Consider the following 22,500-nt stretch of genomic DNA (forward strand, 5'->3'; position numbering starts at 1 on the left):
ATAACAAGATATACCTGCTCAGACAGACATTATAATGCATTATAACAAGTTATACCTGCTCAGACAGACATTATAATGCATTATAACAAGAAATACCTGCCCAGACAGACATTATAATGCATTATAACAAGATATACCTGCCCAGACAGACATTATAATGCATTATAACAAGATATACCTGCCCAGACAGACATTATAATGCATTATAACAAGATATACCTGCCCAGACAGACATTATAATGCATTATAACAAGATATACCTGCCCATATAGACATTATAATGCATTATAACAAGAAATACCAGCCCAGACAGACATTATAATGTATTATAACAAGAAATACCTGCCCAGAGAGACATTATAATGCATTATAACAAGATATACCTGCCCAGACAGACATTATAATGCATTATAACAAGATATACCTGCCCAGACAGACATTATAATGCATTATAACAAGATATACCTGCCCAGACAGACATTATATTGCATTATAACAAGATATACCTGCCCAGACAGACATTATAATGCATTATAACAAGATATACCTGCCCAGACAGACATTATAATGCATTATAACGAGTTACGCCAGCTTACAAGGAAAACCAGGTGGTTAGGGTTAGACTAGTGTCCTGTCCAGGGGGTTAGGGTTAGACTAGTGTCCTGTCCAGGGGGTTAGAGATAGACTAGTGTCCTGTCCAGGGGGTTAGGGTTAGACTAGTGTCCTGTACAGGGGGTTAGGGTTAGACAAGTGTCCTATCCAGGGGGTTAGAGATAGGATAGTGTCCTGTCCAGGTGGTGAGGGTTAAACTAGTGTCCTGTCCAGGGGATTAGACTAGTGTCCTGTCCAGGGGGTTAGGGTTAGACTAGTGTCATGTCCAGGGGGTTAGAGATAGACTAGTGTCCTGTCCAGGGGGTGAGAGATAGAATAGTGTCATGTCCAGGGGCTTAGGGTTGGAATAGTGTCCTGTCCAGGGGGTTAGAGACAGAATAGTGTCATTCTCAGGGGGTTAGGGTTAGACTAGTGTCCTGTCCAGGGGGTTAGAGATAGACTAGTGTCCTGTCCAGGGGGTTAGAGATAGAATAGTGTCATTATCAGGGGGTTAGGGTTAGACTAGTGTCCTGTCCAGGGGGTTAGACTAGTGTCCTGTCCAGGGGGTTAGACTAGTGTCCTGTCCAGGAGGTTAGGGTTATACTAGTGTCCTGTCCAGGGGGATAGGGTTAGACTAGTGTACTGTCCAGGGGGTTAGACTAGTGTCCTGTCCAGGAGGTTAGGGTTATACTAGTGTCCTGTCCAGGGGGATAGGGTTAGACTAGTGTCCTGTCCAGGGGGTTAGGGTTAGACGAGTGTCCTATCCATGGGGTTAGACTAGTGTCCTGTCCAGGGGGTTAGAGATAGAATAGTGTCATTATCAGGGGGTTAGGGTTAGACTAGTGTCCTGTCCAGGGGGTTAGACTAGTGTCCTGTCCAGGAGGTTAGGGTTATACTAGTGTCCTGTCCAGGGGGATAGGGTTAGACTAGTGTCCTGTCCAGGGGGTTAGGGTTAGACTAGTGTCCTGTCCAGGGGCTTAGGGTTAGACTAGTGTCCTGTCCAGGAGGTTAGGGTTAGACTAGTGTCCTGTCCAGGGGGTTAGACTAGTGTCCTGTCCAGGAGGTTAGGGTTAGACTAGTGTCCTGTCCAGGGGGTTAGACTAGTGTCCTGTCCAGGAGGTTAGGGTTAGACTAGTGTCCTGTCCAGGGGGTTAGACTAGTGTCCTGTCCAGGAGGTTAGGGTTATACTAGTGTCCTGTCCAGGAGGTTAAGGTTAGACTAGTGTCCTGTCCAGGGGGTTAGGGTTAGACTGTTGTCCTGTCCAGGGGGATAGACTAGTGTCCTGTCCAGGGGGTTAGGGTTAGACTAGTGTCCTGTCCAGGGGGTTAGACTAGTGTCCTGTCCATGGGGTTAGAGATAGAATAGTGTCCTGTCCAGGGGGTTAGGGTTAGACTAGTGTCCTGTCCAGGGGGTTAGACTAGTGTCCTGTCCAGGAGGTTAGGGTTATACTAGTGTCCTGTCCAGGAGGTTAGACTAGTGTCCTGTCCAGGGGGTTAGACTAGTGTCCTGTCCATGGGGTTAGAGATAGAATAGTGTCCTGTCCAGGGGGTTAGGGTTAGACTAGTGTCCTGTCCAGGGGGTTAGACTAGTGTCCTGTCCAGGAGGTTAGGGTTATACTAGTGTCCTGTCCAGGAGGTTATACTAGTGTCCTGTCCAGGGGGTTAGACTAGTGTCCTGTCCATGGGGTTAGAGATAGAATAGTGTCCTGTCCAGGGGGTTAGGGTTAGACTAGTGTCCTGTCCAGGGGGTTAGACTAGTGTCCTGTCCAGGAGGTTAAGGTTAGACTAGTGTCCTGTCCAGGGGGTTAGGGTTAGACTATTGTCCTGTCCAGGGGGATAGACTAGTGTCCTGTCCAGGGGGTTAGGGTTAGACTAGTGTCCTGTCCATGGGGTTAGAGATAGAATAGTGTCCTGTCCAGGGGGTTAGGGTTAGACTAGTGTCCTGTCCAGGAGGTTAGGGTTAGACTAGTGTCCTGTCCAGGGGGTTAGGGTTAGACTAGTGTCCTGTCCAGGGGGTTAGGGTTAGACTAGTGTCCTATCCAGGGGGTTAGAGATAGAATAGTGTCCTGTCCAGGGGGTTAGGGTTAGACTAGTGTCCTGTCCAGGAGGTTAGGGTTAGACTAGTGTCCTGTCCAGGGGGTTAGACTAGTGTCCTGTCCAGGAGGTTAAGGTTAGACTAGTGTCCTGTCCAGGGGCTTAGGGTTAGACTAGTGTCGTCCAGGGGGTTAGAGATAGAATAGTGTCCTGTCCAGGGGGTTAGGGTTAGACTAGTGTCGTCCAGGGGGTTAGGGTTAGACTAGTGTCCTCTGCAGGGGGTTAGGGTTAGACTAGTGTCCTGTCCAGGGGGATAGACTAGTGTCCTGTCCAGGGGGTTAGGGTTCGACTAGTGTCCTGTCCAGGGGGTTAGGGATAGACTAGTGTCCTATCCAGGGGGTTAGGGTTAGACTAGTGTCCTGTCCAGGGGGATAGACTAGTGTCCTATCCAGGGGGATAGACTAGTGTCCTGTCCAGGGGGATAGACTAGTGTCCTATCCAGGGGGATAGACTAGTGTCCTGTCCAGGGGGATAGACTAGTGTCCTGTCCAGGGGGATAGACTAGTGTCCTGTCCAGGGGGATAGACTAGTGTCCTATCCAGGGGGATAGACTAGTGTCCTATCCAGGGGGTTAGACTAGTGTCCTGTCCAGGGGGTTAGACTAGTGTCCTGTCCAGGGGGATAGACTAGTGTCCTGTCCAGGGGGTTAGACTAGTGTCCTGTCCAGGGGGATAGACTAGTGTCCTATCCAGGGGATAGACTAGTGTCCTATCCAGGGGTTAGACTAGTGTCCTGTCCAGGGGGATAGACTAGTGTCCTATCCAGGGGATAGACTAGTGTCCTGTCCAGGGGGATAGACTAGTGTCCTATCCAGGGGGATAGACTAGTGTCCTGTCCAGGGGGATAGACTAGTGTCCTGTCCAGGGGGATAGACTAGTGTCCTGTCCAGGGGGATAGACTAGTGTCCTGTCCAGGGGGTTAGACTAGTGTCCTGTCCAGGGGATAGACTAGTGTCCTGTCCAGGGGGATAGACTAGTGTCCTGTCCAGGGGGATAGACTAGTGTCCTGTCCAGGGGGATAGACTAGTGTCCTGTCCAGGGGGATAGACTAGTGTCCTGTCCAGGGGGATAGACTAGTGTCCTGTCCAGGGGGTTAGGGTTAGACTAGTGTACAGTCCAGGGGGTTAGGGTTAGACTAGTGTCCTGTCCAGGGGGTTAGACTAGTGTCCTGTCCAGGGGGATAGACTAGTGTCCTATCCAGGGGGATAGACTAGTGTCCTATCCAGGGGGATAGACTAGTGTCCTGTCCAGGGGATAGACTAGTGTCCTATCCAGGGGGATAGACTAGTGTCCTATCCAGGGGGATAGACTAGTGTCCTGTCCAGGGGGATAGACTAGTGTCCTATCCAGGGGGATAGACTAGTGTCCTATCCAGGGGGATAGACTAGTGTCCTGTCCAGGGGATAGACTAGTGTCCTATCCAGGGGGATAGACTAGTGTCCTATCCAGGGGGATAGACTAGTGTCCTGTCCAGGGGTAGACTAGTGTCCTGTCCAGGGGGATAGACTAGTGTCCTGTCCAGGGGGTTAGACTAGTGTCCTATCCAGGGGGATAGACTAGTGTCCTGTCCAGGGGGATAGACTAGTGTCCTATCCAGGGGGTTAGACTAGTGTCCTATCCAGGGGGATAGACTAGTGTCCTGTCCAGGGGGATAGACTAGTGTCCTGTCCAGGGGGATAGACTAGTGTCCTGTCCAGGGGGTTAGGGTTAGACTAGTGTCCTGTCCAGGGGGTTAGACTAGTGTCCTGTCCAGGGGGTTAGACTAGTGTCCTGTCCAGGGGGATAGACTAGTGTCCTATCCAGGGGGTTAGGGTTAGACTAGTGTCCTGTCCAGGGGGTTAGACTAGTGTCCTGTCCAGGGGGTTAGACTAGTGTCCTATCCAGGGGGATAGACTAGTGTCCTGTCCAGGGGGATAGACTAGTGTCCTATCCAGGGGGATAGACTAGTGTCCTGTCCAGGGGGTTAGACTAGTGTCCTGTCCAGGGGGATAGACTAGTGTCCTGTCCAGGGGGATAGACTAGTGTCCTGTCCAGGGGGATTCACTAGTGTCCTGTCCAGGAGGTTAGGGTTAGACTAATGTCCTATCCAGGGGGATAGACTAGTGTCCTGTCCAGGGGGATAGACTAGTGTCCTGTCCAGGGGGATAGACTAGTGTCCTGTCCAGGGGGATAGACTAGTGTCCTGTCCAGGGGGTTAGACTAGTGTCCTGTCCAGGGGGATAGACTAGTGTCCTATCCAGGGGGTTAGGGTTAGACTAGTGTCCTGTCCAGGGGGATAGACTAGTGTCCTGTCCAGGGGGATAGACTAGTGTCCTGTCCAGGGGGATAGACTAGTGTCCTGTCCAGGAGGTTAGGGTTAGACTAGTGTCCTGTCCAGGGGGTTAGACTAGTGTCCTGTCCAGGAGGTTAGGGTTAGACTAGTGTCCTGTCCAGGAGGTTAGGGTTAGACTAGTGTCCTGTCCAGGGGGTTAGACTAGTGTCCTGTCCAGGGGGATAGACTAGTGTCCTGTCCAGGGGGATAGACTAGTGTCCTGTCCAGGGGTTAGACTAGTGTCCTGTCCAGGGGGATAGACTAGTGTCCTGTCCAGGGGGATAGACTAGTGTCCTGTCCAGGGGGATAGACTAGTGTCCTGTCCAGGGGGATAGACTAGTGTCCTGTCCAGGGGGATAGACTAGTGACCTGTCCAGGGGGTTAGACTAGTGTCCTGTCCAGGGGGATAGACTAGTGTCCTGTCCAGGGGGATAGACTAGTGTCCTGTCCAGGGGGATAGACTAGTGTCCTGTCCAGGGGGATAGACTAGTGTCCTGTCCAGGGGGATAAACTAGTGTCCTGTCCAGGGGGATAGACTAGTGTCCTGTCCAGGGGGTTAGGGTTAGACTAGTGTACAGTCCAGGGGGTTAGGGTTAGACTAGTGTCCTGTCCAGGGGGATAGACTAGTGTCCTGTCCAGGGGGATAGACTAGTGTCCTGTCCAGGGGGATAGACTAGTGTCCTGTCCAGGAGGTTAGGGTTAGACTAGTGTCCTGTCCAGGGGGTTAGACTAGTGTCCTGTCCAGGAGGTTAGGGTTAGACTAGTGTCCTGTCCAGGAGGTTAGGGTTAGACTAGTGTCCTGTCCAGGGGGTTAGACTAGTGTCCTGTCCAGGGGGATAGACTAGTGTCCTGTCCAGGGGGATAGACTAGTGTCCTGTCCAGGGGGTTAGACTAGTGTCCTGTCCAGGGGGATAGACTAGTGTCCTGTCCAGGGGGATAGACTAGTGTCCTGTCCAGGGGGATAGACTAGTGTCCTGTCCAGGGGGATAGACTAGTGTCCTGTCCAGGGGGATAGACTAGTGTCCTGTCCAGGGGGTTAGACTAGTGTCCTGTCCAGGGGGATAGACTAGTGTCCTGTCCAGGGGGATAGACTAGTGTCCTGTCCAGGGGGATAGACTAGTGTCCTGTCCAGGGGGATAGACTAGTGTCCTGTCCAGGGGGATAAACTAGTGTCCTGTCCAGGGGGATAGACTAGTGTCCTGTCCAGGGGGTTAGGGTTAGACTAGTGTACAGTCCAGGGGGTTAGGGTTAGACTAGTGTCCTGTCCAGGGGGTTAGACTAGTGTCCTGTCCAGGGGGATAGACTAGTGTCCTATCCAGGGGGATAGACTAGTGTCCTATCCAGGGGGATAGACTAGTGTCCTGTCCAGGGGATAGACTAGTGTCCTATCCAGGGGGATAGACTAGTGTCCTATCCAGGGGGATAGACTAGTGTCCTGTCCAGGGGGATAGACTAGTGTCCTATCCAGGGGGATAGACTAGTGTCCTATCCAGGGGGATAGACTAGTGTCCTGTCCAGGGGATAGACTAGTGTCCTATCCAGGGGGATAGACTAGTGTCCTATCCAGGGGGATAGACTAGTGTCCTGTCCAGGGGGTAGACTAGTGTCCTGTCCAGGGGGATAGACTAGTGTCCTGTCCAGGGGGTTAGACTAGTGTCCTATCCAGGGGGATAGACTAGTGTCCTGTCCAGGGGGATAGACTAGTGTCCTATCCAGGGGGTTAGACTAGTGTCCTATCCAGGGGGATAGACTAGTGTCCTGTCCAGGGGGATAGACTAGTGTCCTGTCCAGGGGGATAGACTAGTGTCCTGTCCAGGGGGTTAGGGTTAGACTAGTGTCCTGTCCAGGGGGTTAGACTAGTGTCCTGTCCAGGGGGGGTTAGACTAGTGTCCTGTCCAGGGGGATAGACTAGTGTCCTATCCAGGGGGTTAGGGTTAGACTAGTGTCCTGTCCAGGGGGTTAGACTAGTGTCCTGTCCAGGGGGATAGACTAGTGTCCTATCCAGGGGGATAGACTAGTGTCCTGTCCAGGGGGATAGACTAGTGTCCTATCCAGGGGATAGACTAGTGTCCTGTCCAGGGGGTTAGACTAGTGTCCTGTCCAGGGGGATAGACTAGTGTCCTGTCCAGGGGGATAGACTAGTGTCCTGTCCAGGGGGATTCACTAGTGTCCTGTCCAGGAGGTTAGGGTTAGACTAATGTCCTATCCAGGGGGATAGACTAGTGTCCTGTCCAGGGGGATAGACTAGTGTCCTGTCCAGGGGGATAGACTAGTGTCCTGTCCAGGGGGATAGACTAGTGTCCTGTCCAGGGGGTTAGACTAGTGTCCTGTCCAGGGGGATAGACTAGTGTCCTGTCCAGGGGGTTAGGGTTAGACTAGTGTCCTGTCCAGGGGGATAGACTAGTGTCCTGTCCAGGGGGATAGACTAGTGTCCTGTCCAGGGGATAGACTAGTGTCCTGTCCAGGGGTTAGGGTTAGACTAGTGTCCTGTCCAGGGGGTTAGACTAGTGTCCTGTCCAGGAGGTTAGGGTTAGACTAGTGTCCTGTCCAGGAGGTTAGGGTTAGACTAGTGTCCTGTCCAGGGGGTTAGACTAGTGTCCTGTCCAGGGGGATAGACTAGTGTCCTGTCCAGGGGTTAGACTAGTGTCCTGTCCAGGAGGTTAGGGTTATACTAGTGTCCTGTCCAGGAGGTTAAGGTTAGACTAGTGTCCTGTCCAGGGGGTTAGGGTTAGACTGTTGTCCTGTCCAGGGGGATAGACTAGTGTCCTGTCCAGGGGGTTAGGGTTAGACTAGTGTCCTGTAGACTAGTGTCCTGTCCATGGGGGGATAGACTAGTGTCCTGTCCAGGGGGTTAGGGTTAGACTAGTGTCCTGTCCAGGGGGTTAGACTAGTGTCCTGTCCAGGAGGTTAGGGTTAGACTAGTGTCCTGTCCAGGGGGGTTAGACTAGTGTCCTGTCCAGGGGTTAGGGTTAGACTAGTGTCCTGTCCAGGGGGATAGACTAGTGTCCTGTCCAGGGGGTTAGGGTTAGACTAGTGTCCTGTCCATGGGGTTAGAGATAGACTAGTGTCCTGTCCAGGGGGGGGTTAGACTAGTGTCCTGTCCAGGAGGTTAGGGGGTTAGACTAGTGTCCTGTCCAGGGGGTTAGGGTTAGACTAGTGTCCTGTCCAGGGGTTAGGGTTAGACTAGTGTCCTATCCAGGGGGGGGATAGACTAGTGTCCTGTCCAGGGGTTAGGGTTAGACTAGTGTCCTGTCCAGGAGGTTAGGGTTAGACTAGTGTCCTGTCCAGGGGGGTTAGACTAGTGTCCTGTCCAGGAGGTTAGTGTCCTGTCCAGGGGGTTAGACTAGTGTCCTGTCCAGGGGGGGGTTAGACTAGTGTCCTGTCCAGGGGGATAGACTAGTGTCCTGTCCAGATAGGGCTTAGGGGGTTAGACTAGTGTCCTGTCCAGGGGGTTAGAGATAGACTAGTGTCCTGTCCAGGGGGTTAGGGGGTTAGACTAGTGTCCTGTCCAGGGGTTAGGGTTAGACTAGTGTCCTGTCCAGGGGTTAGGGTTAGACTAGTGTCCTGTCCAGGGGGATAGACTAGTGTCCTGTCCAGGGGGTTAGGGTTAGACTAGTGTCCTGTCCAGGGGTTATAGACTAGTGTCCTGTCCAGGGGTTAGGGTTAGTGTCCTGTTAGACTAGTGTCCTGTCCAGGGGGATAGACTAGTGTCCTGTCCAGGGGATAGACTAGTGTCCTGTCCAGGGGGATAGACTAGTGTCCTGTCCAGGGGTTAGACTAGTGTCCTGTCCAGGGGGATAGACTAGTGTCCTGTCCAGGGGGATAGACTAGTGTCCTGTCCAGGGGGATAGACTAGTGTCCTGTCCAGGGGGGACTAGTGTCCTGTCCAGGGGGATAGACTAGTGTCCTGTCCAGGGGGATAGACTAGTGTCCTGTCCAGGGGGGGATAGGGGGTTAGACTAGTGTCCTGTCCAGGGGGATAGACTAGTGTCCTGTCCAGGGGGACTAGACTAGGTCCTGTCCAGGGGTTAGACTAGTGTCCTGTCCAGGGGGATAGACTAGTGTCCTATCCAGGGGATAGACTAGTGTCCTGTCCAGGGGATAGACTAGTGTCCTGTCCAGGGGGATAGACTAGTGTCCTGTCCAGGGGGATAGACTAGTGTCCTGTCCAGGGGGATAGACTAGTGTCCTGTCCAGGGGGATAGACTAGTGTCCTGTCCAGGGGGATAGACTAGTGTCCTGTCCAGGGGGATAGACTAGTGTCCTGTCCAGGGGGATAGACTAGTGTCCTGTCCAGGGGGATAGACTAGTGTCCTGTCCAGGGGGATAGACTAGTGTCCTGTCCAGGGGGTTATAGACTAGTGTCCTGTCCAGGGGGATAGACTAGTGTCCTGTCCAGGGGGGATAGACTAGTGTCCTGTCCAGGGGGATAGACTAGTGTCCTGTCCAGGGGGTTAGACTAGTGTCCTGTCCAGGGGGGGGATAGACTAGTGTCCTGTCCAGGGGATAGACTAGTGTCCTGTCCAGGGGATAGACTAGTGTCCTATCCAGGGGGATAGACTAGTGTCCTGTCCAGGGGGATAGACTAGTGTCCTGTCCAGGGGGATAGACTAGTGTCCTGTCCAGGGGGATAGGGTCCTGTCCAGGGGGATAGACTAGTGTCCTGTCCAGGGGGATAGACTAGTGTCCTATCCAGGGGGATAGACTAGTGTCCTGTCCAGGGGGATAGACTAGTGTCCTGTCCAGGGGGATAGACTAGTGTCCTATCCAGGGGATAGACTAGTGTCCTGTCCAGGGGGATAGACTAGTGTCCTGTCCAGGGGGTTAGACTAGTGTCCTGTCCAGGGGGGGACTAGTGTCCTGTCCAGGGGGATAGACTAGTGTCCTGTCAGGGGGATAGACTAGTGTCCTGTCCAGGGGGATAGACTAGTGTCCTGTCCAGGGGGATAGACTAGTGTCCTGTCCAGGGGGATAGACTAGTGTCCTGTCCAGGGGGATAGACTAGTGTCCTGTCCAGGGGGATAGACTAGTGTCCTGTCCAGGGGATAGACTAGTGTCCTGTCCAGGGGGATAGACTAGTGTCCTGTCCAGGGGGATAGACTAGTGTCCTGTCCAGGGGGATAGACTAGTGTCCTATCCAGGGGGATAGACTAGTGTCCTGTCCAGGGGGATAGACTAGTGTCCTGTCCAGGGGGATAGACCAGGGGGATAGACTAGTGTCCTGTCCAGGGGGATAGACTAGTGTCCTGTCCAGGGGGATAGACTAGTGTCCTGTCCAGGGGGATAGACTAGTGTCCTGTCCAGGGGATAGACTAGTGTCCTGTCCAGGGGGGATCCAGGGGGTTAGACTAGTGTCCTGTCCAGGGGGATAGACTAGTGTCCTGTCCAGGGGGTTAGACTAGTGTCCTGTCCAGGGGGATAGACTAGTGTCCTGTCCAGGGGATAGACTAGTGTCCTGTCCAGGGGGATAGACTAGTGTCCTGTCCAGGGGGTTAGACTAGTGTCCTGTCCAGGGGGATAGGTGTCCTGTCCAGGGGTTAGACTAGTGTCCTGTCCAGGGGATAGACTAGTGTCCTGTCCAGGGGGATAGACTAGTGTCCTGTCCAGGGGGATAGACTAGTGTCCTGTCCAGGGGGTTAGACTAGTGTCCTGTCCAGGGGGATAGACTAGTGTCCTGTCCAGGGGGATAGACTAGTGTCCTGTCCAGGGGGATAGACTAGTGTCCTCCAGGGGATCTAGTGTCCTGTCCAGGGGATAGACTAGTGTCCTGTCCAGGGGGATAGACTAGTGTCCTGTCCAGGGGGATCTAGTGTCCTGTCCAGGGGGATAGACTAGTGTCCTGTCCAGGGGGATAGACTAGTGTCCTGTCCAGGGGGATAGACTAGTGTCCTGTCCAGGGGGATAGACTAGTGTCCTGTCCAGGGGGATAGACTAGTGTCCTGTCCAGGGGGATAGACTAGTGTCCTGTCCAGGGGATAGACTAGTGTCCTGTCCAGGGGGATAGACTAGTGTCCTGTCAGGGGGATAGACTAGTGTCCAGGGGATAGACTAGTGTCCTGTCCAGGGGGATAGACTAGTGTCCTGTCCAGGGGGTTAGACTAGACTAGTGTCCTGTCAGGGGATAGACTAGTGTCCTGTCCAGGGGGACTAGTGTCCTGTCCAGGGGATAGACTAGGATAGACTAGTGTCCTGTCCAGGGGGATAGACTAGTGTCCTGTCCAGGGGATAGACTAGTGTCCTGTCCAGGGGATAGACTAGTGTCCTGTCCAGGGGGATAGACTAGTGTCCTGTCCAGGGGGATAGACTAGTGTCCTGTCCAGGGGATAGACTAGTGTCCTGTCCAGGGGGATAGACTAGTGTCCTGTCCAGGGGGATAGACTAGTGTCCTGTCCAGGGGATAGACTAGTGTCCAGGGGTTAGACTAGTGTCCAGGGGGATAGACTAGTGTCCTGTCCAGGGGGATAGACTAGTGTCCTGTCCAGGGGTTAGACTAGTGTCCTGTCCAGGGGGATAGACTAGTGTCCTGTCCAGGGGGAGGGGTTAGACTAGTGTCCTGTCCAGGGGATAGACTAGTGTCCTGTCCAGGGGGATAGACTAGTGTCCTGTCCAGGGGGATAGACTAGTGTCCTGTCCAGGGGGATAGACTAGTGTCCTGTCCAGGGGGATAGACTAGTGTCCTGTCCAGGGGGATAGACTAGTGTCCTGTCCAGGGGGGGATAGACTAGTGTCCTGTCCAGGGGTTACTAGACTAGTGTCCTGTCCAGGGGGTTAGACTAGTGTCCTGTCCAGGGGATAGACTAGTGTCCTGTCCAGGGGGATAGACTAGTGTCCTGATCCAGGGGGATAGACTAGTGTCCTGTCCAGGGGGATAGACTAGTGTCCTGTCAAGGGGAGAGACCAGGGTCAATTCAAGGATAGACTAGTGTCCTGTCCAGGGGGGGATAGATAGACTAGTGTCCTGTCCAGGGGGATAGACTAGTGTCCTGTCCAGGGGATAATGACTAGTGTCCTGGGCCTTCTACTCCAGGGGATAGACTAGTGTCCTATCCAGGGGATAGACTAGTGTCCTGTCCAGGGGATAGACTAGTGTCTGTCCAGGGGATAGACTAGTGTCCAGGGGGATAGACTAGTGTCCTGTCCAGGGGGATAGACTAGTGTCCTGTCCAGGGGGATAGACTAGTGTCCTGTCCAGAAAGGGGATAGACTAGTGTCCTGTCCAGGGGGATAGACTAGTGTCCTGTCCAGGGGGATAGACTAGTGTCCTGTCCAGGGGATAGACTAGTGTCCTGTCCAGGGGATAGACTAGTGTCCTGTCCAGGGGGTTAGACTAGAATGATAGACTATGTCCTGTCCAGGGGGATAGACTAGTGTCCTGTCCAGGGGATAGACTAGTGTCCTGTCCAGGGGTCCTGTCCAGGGGCTAATGGATAGACTAGTGTCCTGTCCAGGGGGATAGACTAGTGTCCTGTCCAGGGGGATAGACTAGTGTCCTGTCCAGGGGGATAGACTAGTGTCCTGTCCAGGGGATAGACTAGTGTCCTGTCCAGGGGGATAGACTAGTGTCCTGTCCAGGGGGATAGACTAGTGTCCTGTCCAGGGGGATAGACTAGTGTCCTGTCCAGGGGATAGACTAGTGTCCTGTCCAGGGGGATAGACTAGTGTCCTGTCCAGGGGGATAGACTAGTGTCCTGTCCAGGGGATAGACTAGTGTCCTGTCCATCTCTTTGGGGGATAGACTAGTGTCCTGTCCAGGGGGATAGACTAGTGTCCTATCCAGGGGGATAGACTAGTGTCCTGTTAGACAGGGGATAGACTAGTGTCCTGTCCAGGGGGATAGACTAGTGTTGTGAGACTTCTCTTTGGTGTGCTTCCTGTTGTGAGACATTTCAGGGGTTCCTGTTGTAGACTGGTGTGTCCTGTTGTGAGACAGTGTGCTTCCTGTTGTGAGACATCTCTATCCAGGGGGATAGACTAGTGTCCTGTCCAGGGGGATAGACTGGTGTGTCCTGTCAGTGGCTTCCTGTTGTCAAAGATCTCAAGTGTCCCTTCCTGACATCCATTGGGGGATGAGACTAGTGTCCTGTCCAGGGGGATAGACTGTGTGTCCTGTCCAGTGGGGATAGACTTTAGTGCTTCCTGGGTTAGAGACATCCTTTGGTGGGTTGTAGACTAGTGTCCTGTGAGACAGTGGGGTAGACTTTAGTGTCCTGTGAGACAGGGGGATGAGACTAGTGTCCTGTCCATCTCTTTGGTGTGCTTCCTGGGATAGATCTCTTTAGTGTCCTGTCCATCTCTTTGGGGGATGAGACATCTCTTTAGTGTCCTGTCCATCTCTTTGGGGGTTAGACTAGTGTCCTGTCCAGGGGGATAGACTAGTGTCCTGTCCAGGGGGTTAGACTAGTGTCCTGACATCCTTTGGTGTGGGGATAGACACTAGTGTCCTGTCCATCTCTTTGGTGGGGTTAGACTAGTGTCCTATCCAGGGGGATAGACTAGTGTCCTGTCCAGGGGATAGACTTTGGTGTGTCCTGAGACATCTCCAGGGCTTCCTGATGAGACTAGTGTCCTGTCCAGGGGATAGACTAGTGTCCTGTCCAGGGGGTTGTAGACTAGTGCTTCCTGTCCAGTGGGGATAGACTAGTGTCCTGACATCCAGTGTGGGTAGACTGGTGTGTCCTGTCCGACATCTCTTTGGTGTGGGATAGACTAGTGTCCTTTATATTCCATGTGAGAACTGTGTCATGTTGTAACAATGTACATTGATTTTCAAAATAGTTGTATCCTGGGCCAGACATCTCTTTGGTGGGAACATCTTTGGTGAGCTTCCTGTTAATAGACAGGTCCCATTCTCCCAACACCCTTCTGGAGAGAGTGAGAGAGAGAGAGGGTGGCTTCCTGTTGTGAGGGGGAGAGAATCACACAGATGTCATATTTAGGATTTTCTCAGGGAGTAGAGATCAACAGTATCTTCCTGTTGTTGACAGATATACAGGGTTGTAGACAGCTTCAGACAGTGTGCTTCCTGGTGTTGTGCTTCAAGACCACCTGTTGTAAACGAGATCTCTTTGGTGTGCTTCCAATTCAAGGCCAAGATCTCTTTGGTGTGCTTCCTTGTAGAGACATCTCTTTGGGGCTTCCTGTTGTGAGATCTCTTTGGTGTGCTTCCTGATTGTCAACACAGAGACCAGAAACAATGTGGCTTCCAATTCAAGATCCATGATTGTAATGTGTTGTCAAATGGTGGCTTCCTGTTGTGAGACAAGTGTAACTTCCTGTTGTGAGACATCCTTTTTAGATATCTCTTTAGAGAATGGTGAGACATAATGATGTATAACATTGGTGAGCCAGACATCTCTTTGTGGCTTCTCTACATCCTTTGGTGTGCTTCCTGGTCCACAATGATGTGAGACATCTCTTTGGTGGCTTCCTGTTGTGAGACATCTCTTGATGTATAACTGTTGTGAACACAATGGGCCTTCTACTCCTTTAGAGAAAGGGCTAATGATGTATAACAACACAATGGGCCTTCTACTCCTTTAGAGAAAGGGCTAATGATGTATAATAACACAATGGGCCTCTACTCCTTTAGAGAAAGTGGCTAATGATGTATAATAACACAATGTGGCTTCCTACTCCTTTAGAGAAATGGGGCTAATGATGTATAATAACTGTTGTGAGACATCTCTTTGGTGTGCTTCCTGTTGTGAGACATCTCTTTGGTGTGCTTTGGTGTGAGTGCAATGGGCCTTCTACTCCTTTAGAGAAAGGGCTAATGATGTATAATAACACAATGGGCCTTCTACTCCTTTAGAGAAAGGGCTAATGTGTGTATAATAACACAGACACTTTGGGCCTTCTACTCCTTTAGAGAAAGGGCTAATGTGTATAATAACACAATGGGCCTTCTACTCCTTTAGAGAATCTCTTTGGGCTTCCTAATGATGTATAATAACACTTTGGTGTGCTTCCTGGGCAGACATTCTACTCCTTTAGAGAAAGGGCTAATGATGTATAATAACACAGTGGGCCTTCTACTCCTGTTCCTTTAGAGAAAGGGCTAATGATGTATAATAAACAGCTTTCTGTTGTGAGACATCTCTTTCAGTGTGCTTCCTGTTGGGCCTTCTACTCCTTTAGAGAAAGGGCTAATGATGTATAATAACTTCCAGTTGGGCCTTCTACTCCTTTAGAGAAAGGGCTAATGATGTTATAATAACACAATGGGCCTTCTACTCCTTTAGTGAAAGGGCTAATGATGTATAATCAAACATCTCTTTGGTGTGCTTCCTGTTGTGAGACAATGGGCCTTCTACTCCTTTAGAGAAAGGGCTAATGATGTATAATCTCTTTGGTGTGCTTCCACAATGGGCCTGTCATACTGCTTCCTTTAGAGAAAGTGGCTAATGATGTATAACAACACAATGGGCCTTCAAACTCCTTTTGAAAGGGCTAATGATGTATAACAACACAATGGGCCTTCTACTCCTTTAGAGAAAGGGCTAATGATGTATAATAACACAGTGGGCCTTCTACTCCTTTGTGAGACATCTGTTGTTTGGTGTCCTGCTTCCTGTTAGAGAAAGTGGCTAATTATGTATAATAACATCTCTTTGGGTGACCTGTTGTCAAGCATCTCTACTCCTTTAGAGAAAGGGCTTAATGATGTATAATAACACAATGGGCCTTCTACTTCCTTTAGAGAAAGGGTGCTTCCTAATGATGTATGTTGTAACACACAATGGGCCTTCTACTCCTTTAGAGAAAGTGTGCTAATGATGTATAACATCACAATGGGCCTTCTACTCCTTTAGAGAAAGGGCTTAATGATGTATAATAACACAATGGGCCTTCTACATCCTTTAGAGCTTCCTGTTGCTAATGATGTATAATAACACAGTGGGAGACTCTTTGGGCCTTGTACTCCTTTAGAGAAAGGGTTGTAATGATGTATAATAACACAATGGGCCTTCTACTCCTTTTCCTGAGTCCGACATCTCTTTGGTGTGCTTCCTGGTGTGAGACAAAGGGTGCTTCCTGTTGTAATGATGTATAAGACAACACAATGGGCCTTCTACTCCTTTAGAGAAAGGGCTTAATGATGTGATAATAACACTGTTGTGAGACATCTTCTTTATGTGCTTCCTTTAGAGAAAGGGCTTAATGATGTATCTCTTTAATGACCAGTGAGCCTTCTCCTTTAGAGAAAGGGCTAATGATGTATAATAACACAGTGGGCCTTCTACTCCTTTAGAGAAAGGGCTAATGATGTATAATAACACAGTGGGAGACATTGGGCCTTCTACTCCTTTAGAGAAAGGGCTAATTATGTTTAAAATACTCTTTGAAGAAGAAGAAGAAGCATTCTAACTATATTAGAGAGAGATACAATCAGGAGATTTATTTGCTAGCCTCTGAGTAGATACATCTAGCTGACTAAGTCAGCCATTGACTAGGCCATCTGAAGCATGATAGAAGGGATCCGCATTCAACTGCATTAGAGCCAATGGCTGACTTTTTGACTGTTGTGACAGTGGAATAAACCAATCACATTTTGACCTAATGGGTGGGACAACAGGTGACTGTGCAATAGGGAGCAGTAGCTTTCCCACAGGGCCAGCTTGCTAGTTTTCGTTGTAGGCTAGTTTGCTGCGGCTGTTCCTTTTCAAGAATAACTTTCAACAGGAAGTTATGTTTCAACTGATCATCATCTTGTGAGTGGAACTGTGTTTGTTTTATTGCAGTGTGCTTCCTGTTGTGAGACATCTCTTTGGTGTGCTTCCTGTTGTGAGACATCTCTTTGGTGTGCTTCCTGTTGTGAGACATCTCTTTGGTGTGCTTCCTGTTGTCAGACATCTCTTTGGTGTGCTTCCTGTTGTGAGACATCTCTTTGGTGTGCTTCCTGTTGTGAGACATCTCTTTGGTGTGCTTCCTGTTGTGAGACATCTCTTTGGTGTGCTTCCTTCCTGCTTCCTGGTGTCAGACATCTCTTTGGTGTGCTTCCTGTTGTGAGACATCTCTTTGGTGTGCTTCCTGTTGTCAAGCATCTCTTTGGTGTGCTTCCTGTTGTGAGACATCTCTTTGGTGTGCTTCCTGTTGTGAGACATCTCTTTGGTGTGCTTCCTGTTGTGAGACATCTCTTTGGTGTGCTTCCTGTTGTGAGACATCTCTTTGGTGTGCTTCCTGTTGTGAGACATCTCTTTGGTGTGCTTCCTGTTGTGAGACATCTCTTTGGTGTGCTTCCTGTTGTGAGACATCTCTTTGGTGTGCTTCCTGTTGTCAAGACATCTCTTTGGTGTGCTTCCTGTTGTCAGACATCTCTTTGGTGTGCTTCCTGTTGTGAGACATCTCTTTGGTGTGCTTCCTGTTGTGAGACATCTCTTTGGTGTGCTTCCTGTTGTGAGACATCTCTTTGGTGTGCTTCCTGTTGTGAGACATCTCTTTGGTGTGCTTCCTGTTGTGAGACATCTCATCTTCTTTGGTGTGCTTCCTGTTGTGAGACATCTCTTTGGTGTGCTTCCTGTTGTGAGACATCTCTTTGGTGTGCTTCCTGTTCTTTGGTGTGCTTCCTGAGACATCTCTTTGGTGTGCTTCCTGTTGTGAGACATCTCATCTCTTTGGTGTGCTTCCTGTTGTGAGACATCTCTTTGGTGTGCTTCCTGTTGTGAGACATCTCTTTGGTGTGCTTCCTGTTGTGAGAAATCTCTTTGGTGTGCTTCCTCTTTGGTGTGCTTCCTGTTGTGAGACATCTCTTTGGTGTGCTTCCTGTTGTGAGATATCTCTTTGGTGTGCTTCCTGTTGTGAGACATCTCTTTGGTGTGCTTCCTGTTGTGAGACATCTCTTTGAAAATAACGTCAGTGTGTGAAACACTGTTGCATGTAAACCTTAGGTCACTGGTTACTTATGTGTGCTAAGCGTGAAGTATTCCTTAACGTCATGTGGACTAAATGTTTTCCATCACCTGGTTTTCACACCCGTTGTTGCCTTCGTTAGCATTTCACTGGTCGATGGCATCAGTTGAAATGTCTTTCCTACCCAACCGGCTCATGATTTCTCTGCTGTACTACATCAGTGATCCGTAGTGTATCTCCACTACACTACCATGATACGTATCAGTAGGGATTAACAAGTGAGTGTACCCAACGCCCACTGAAACTAAACAGTGGTACGCGTTGTATACCTGCACATAACCTCCACCACTGGCCCTTGGTGTTCTTCTCCTACAGTTTAATTGTACCTGTAAAAAAATACATTAAATTAAACAGTTAAATAAATACTGATGAAAAACATTGTTACCTTCTCCCATGTCCTGTTTGGATGAAGGACAATGACGGACAGTTTGGGGTTGGCTTGGTAACCGTCGACGGTGAAGGACAGGTCCCGCTCTTCGTAGGTCACGTGCATCATGTGCCTGTAACACATCATCATCATCATCATCACCATCATCATCATCATCACCATCATCATCACCACCATCATCATCATCATCATCATCACCATCATCATCATCACCATCATCATCATCATCATCATCATCATCATCACCATCACCATCATCAATATCAATATTATCATCATTATCAGCACCACTATCACCATCATCATCATCATCACCATCACCATCATCATCATCATCACCACTATCACCATCACCATCACCATCATCAATATCAATATTATCATCATTATCAGCACCACTATCACCATCATCATCAGCATCATCATCATCATCACCATCATCATCATCATCATCAATATCAATATTATCATCATTATCAGCACCACTATCACCATCATCATCAGTATCATCATCATCATCACCATCATCACCATAATCATCATCATCATCATCATCATCAATATCAATATTATCATCATTATCAGCACCACTATCACCATCATCATCAGCATCATCATCATCATCATCATCATCATCATAATCATCATCATCATCATCATCATCATTATCATCATCACTATCATCATCATCATCATCACTATCACCATCATCATCATCGTCATCACCACTATCATCATCACCACTATCATCATCATCATCACCATCATCATCATCACCACCACTATCATCATCATCACCACCACCACCATCATCATCATCATCATCATCATCACCACCACTATCATCATCACCATTATCATTATCATCTTCACCACTTCACCACAGGGTAATGGGTGGGGGTCCTCAAGGAGTGGTTTGGGTAAGGGGAATGGGGGGTCCTCAACTATAAGGGGAATGGATGGGAGTCCTCAAGGAGTGGTTTGGGAAACAACTATAAGGGAATGGGAGTCCTCAAGGAGTGGTTTGGGTATCAACTATAAGGGGAATAGATCGGAGGTCCTCAATGGGAAACAGCTATAAGGGGAATGGATGGGGGTCCTCAAGGAGTGGTTTGGAAACATGTATTGGAGTCCTCAGGGAGTGGTTTGGGAAACAACTATAAGGGGAATGGATTGGGGGTCCTCAAGGAGTGGTTTTGGGTAACAACTATAAGGGGAATGGGTGGGGGTCCTCAGGGAGTTGTTTGGGTAACAACTATAAGGGTGGGAGTCCTCAAGGAGTGGTTTGGGTAACAAATATAAGGGGAATGGGTGGGAGTCCTCAAGGAGTGGTTTGGGAAACAACTATAAGGGGAATGGGTGGGGGTCCTCGGGGAGTGGTTTGGAAACAACTATAAGGGGAATGGATGGGGGTCCTCAGGGAGTGGTTTGGGAAACAACTATAAGGGGAATGGGTGGGGGTCCTCAGGGAGTGGTTTGGGAAACAACTATAAGGGAATGGATGGAGTGGTTTGGGAAACAACTATAAAGGGAAATGATGGGGGTCCTCAAGGAGTGGTTTGGGAAACAACTATAAGGGGAATGGTGAGTGGTTTCTATACGTGGAATGGATCGGAGTCCTCAAGGAGTGGTTTGGGAAACAACTATAAGGGGAATGGATGGGAGTCCTCAAGGGTGGGAGTGGTTTGGGAAACAACTATAAGGGGAATGGTGGGAGTCCTCAGGAGGAAGTGGTGGAGTCCTGTGGTTTAACAACTATAAGGGGAATGGAAGTCCTAGGAGTGGTTTGGGAAACAACTATAAGGGTGGGTGGGAGTCCTCAGGAGTGGTTTGGGAAACAACTATAAGTGGAATGGATGGGGGTCCTCAAGGAGTGTTTGGGAAACAACTATAAGGGGTTTAACAAATATAAGGGGAATGGGTGGGGGTCCTCAGGGAGTGGTTTGGGTAACAACTATAAGGGGAATGGGTGGGGGTCCTCTCTATAAGGGGAATGGGGAGGGAGTGGTTTGGGTAACAACTATAAGGGGAATGGGTGGGGGTCCTCAGGGAGTGGTTTGGGAAACAACTATAAGGGGAATGGATGGGAGTCCTCAGGGAGTGGTTTGGGTAACAACGGGGTCCTCAAGGAGTGGTTTGGGAAACAACTAGTGGTTTGGAAACAAGGGGAAATGATGGGGGTCCTCAAGGAGTGGTTTGGGAAACAACTATAAGGGGAATGGAAGTCCTGGATCTATAAGGGAATGGATGGGAGTCCTCAAGGAGTGGTTTGGGAAACAACTATAAGGGGAATGGATGGGGGTCCTCAAGGAGTGGTTTGGGAAACAACTATAAGGGGAATGGATCGGAGTGGTTTCCTCAAGGAGTGGTTTGGGAAACAACTATAAGGGGAAATGATGGGGGTCCTCAAGGAGTGGTTTGGGAAACAACTATAAGGGGAATGGATCGGAGTCCTCAGAGTGGAGTGGTTTCAAGGAGTGGTTTTGGGAAACAACTATAAGGAGTCCTGGTGGTTTGGGAAACAACTATAAAGGGAATGGATCGGAGTCCTCAAGGAGTGGTTTGGGAAACAACTATAAGGGGAATGGGTGGGGTCCTCAGTGAGTGGTTTGGGAAACAACTATAAGGGGAATATGGGAGTCCTCAAGGAGTGGTTTGGGAATAAGGGATGGGAGTCCTCAAGGAGTGGTTTGGGAAACAACTATAAGGGGAATGGATCGGAGTCCTCAAGGAGTGGTTTGGGAAACAACTATAAGGGGAATGGGTGGGGGTCCAGTGAGTGGTTTCTATAAGGGGAATGGATGGGGAGTGGTTTGGGAAACAAATATAAGGGGAATGGGTGGGAGTCCTCAGGGAGTGTTTTGGGAAACAAATATAAGGGGAATGAGTGGGAGTCCTCAAGGAGTGGTTTGGGAAACTATAAGGGGAATGAGTGGGAGTCCTCAGGGAGTGGTTTGGGAAACTATAAGGAGAATGAGTGGGGGTCCTCAGGGAGTGGTTTGGTAAACTATAAGGGGAATGAGTGGGGGTCCTCAGGGAGTGGTTTGGGAAACAACTATAAGGGGAATGAGTGGGAGTCCTCAGGGAGTGGTTTGGGAAACTATAAGGGGAATGAGTGGGAGTCCTCAGGGAGTGGTTTGGGAAACTATAAGGGGAATGGTTCTAATTAGGGACTGATTAAGACATGAGACACCAGGTGTAATTAACTACCAGGTAGAAACAAAAACCAGCAGTGTTTCAGCCTTCCAGGACTGTGACAGATAAAGAGAAGAGAGAGAACGAAAGAGAGAGAGAGAGAGAGAGACAGAGAGAGAGAAAGACAGAGACAGAGAGGGAGAGGGGAAGAGAGGACAGAGAATGAGTGGGAGTCCTCGAGACAGAGAAGAGTGGGGGAGGGAGATAAGGGGAGAGAGAGAGGGGAATGGGTGGGGTCCTCAGGGAGAAAGACAGAGATGGGAGAGAGGGAGAGGGGAAGAGAGGACAGAGGGGAATGGTTCTAATTAGGGACTGCGAGACAGAGTAGAAACAAAAACCAGCAGTGAGAGCAGGAGACAGATAAGAGAGAAGAGAGAGGGAGAGAGGAGAGAGAGGACAGAGAGAGACAGAGACAGAGAGAGAGAGGACAGAGAGAGCGAGACAGAGAGAGAGAGAGGACAGAGAGAGAGAGAGAGAGAGAGAGAGAAAGGAAGGAAGGAAGGAAGGAAGGAAGGAAGGGAGGAAGAGGAGGAAGAGGAAGAGGAGTTGAATGTGTGTGTGAGGGGGAGGCAGTGTCAGAGGCCAAACTGCTCTCTGGGAAAGAGGAAGGAAGGAAGGAAGGAAGGAAGGAAGGAAGGAAGGGCATTGATTTCTCTCTAAAGATATACACGCCTGGAGGAGGCACAGAGGCCAAACTGCTCTCTGGGAAAAACAAACACATTGATTTCTCACTAAAGATACACACACACACACACACACACACACACACACACACACACACACACACACACACACACACACACACACACACACACACACACACACACACACACACACACACACACACACACACACACACAGAGAGAGAGAGAGAGAGAGGTCTGCCCTCAACACATCTACTTCGACACTAATCACTATTAAATTCACTGAACAGAATTTAACATACTGTAGTTGCAGTTTAACTCTAGAGTAATGTATTAAAACGGTTTGCAACATAGTTCTACAGTAATGTAT

General features: G+C 49.8%; 1 protein-coding gene across 1 annotated transcript in view; it reads right to left on the reverse strand.

Annotated features, from left to right (window-relative positions):
• LOC135526081 (glutamate receptor ionotropic, NMDA 2A-like) overlaps window positions 1–22,500 on the reverse strand; it is a 232,633-nt gene that overhangs the window by 85,876 nt on the left and 124,257 nt on the right. The window contains exons 7-9 of the mRNA XM_064954171.1: window positions 18,289–18,403; window positions 16,575–16,611; window positions 15,352–15,364 (exon numbers count right to left, since the gene is read on the reverse strand). Of these exons, the coding sequence (XP_064810243.1) occupies window positions 15,352–15,364; window positions 16,575–16,611; window positions 18,289–18,403 (165 nt within the window). The remainder of the gene's footprint in view (window positions 1–15,351; window positions 15,365–16,574; window positions 16,612–18,288; window positions 18,404–22,500) is intronic.

The sequence above is a fragment of the Oncorhynchus masou genome, chromosome 5 (assembly GCF_036934945.1).
Source record: "Oncorhynchus masou masou isolate Uvic2021 chromosome 5, UVic_Omas_1.1, whole genome shotgun sequence".
NCBI lineage: Eukaryota > Metazoa > Chordata > Actinopteri > Salmoniformes > Salmonidae > Oncorhynchus > Oncorhynchus masou.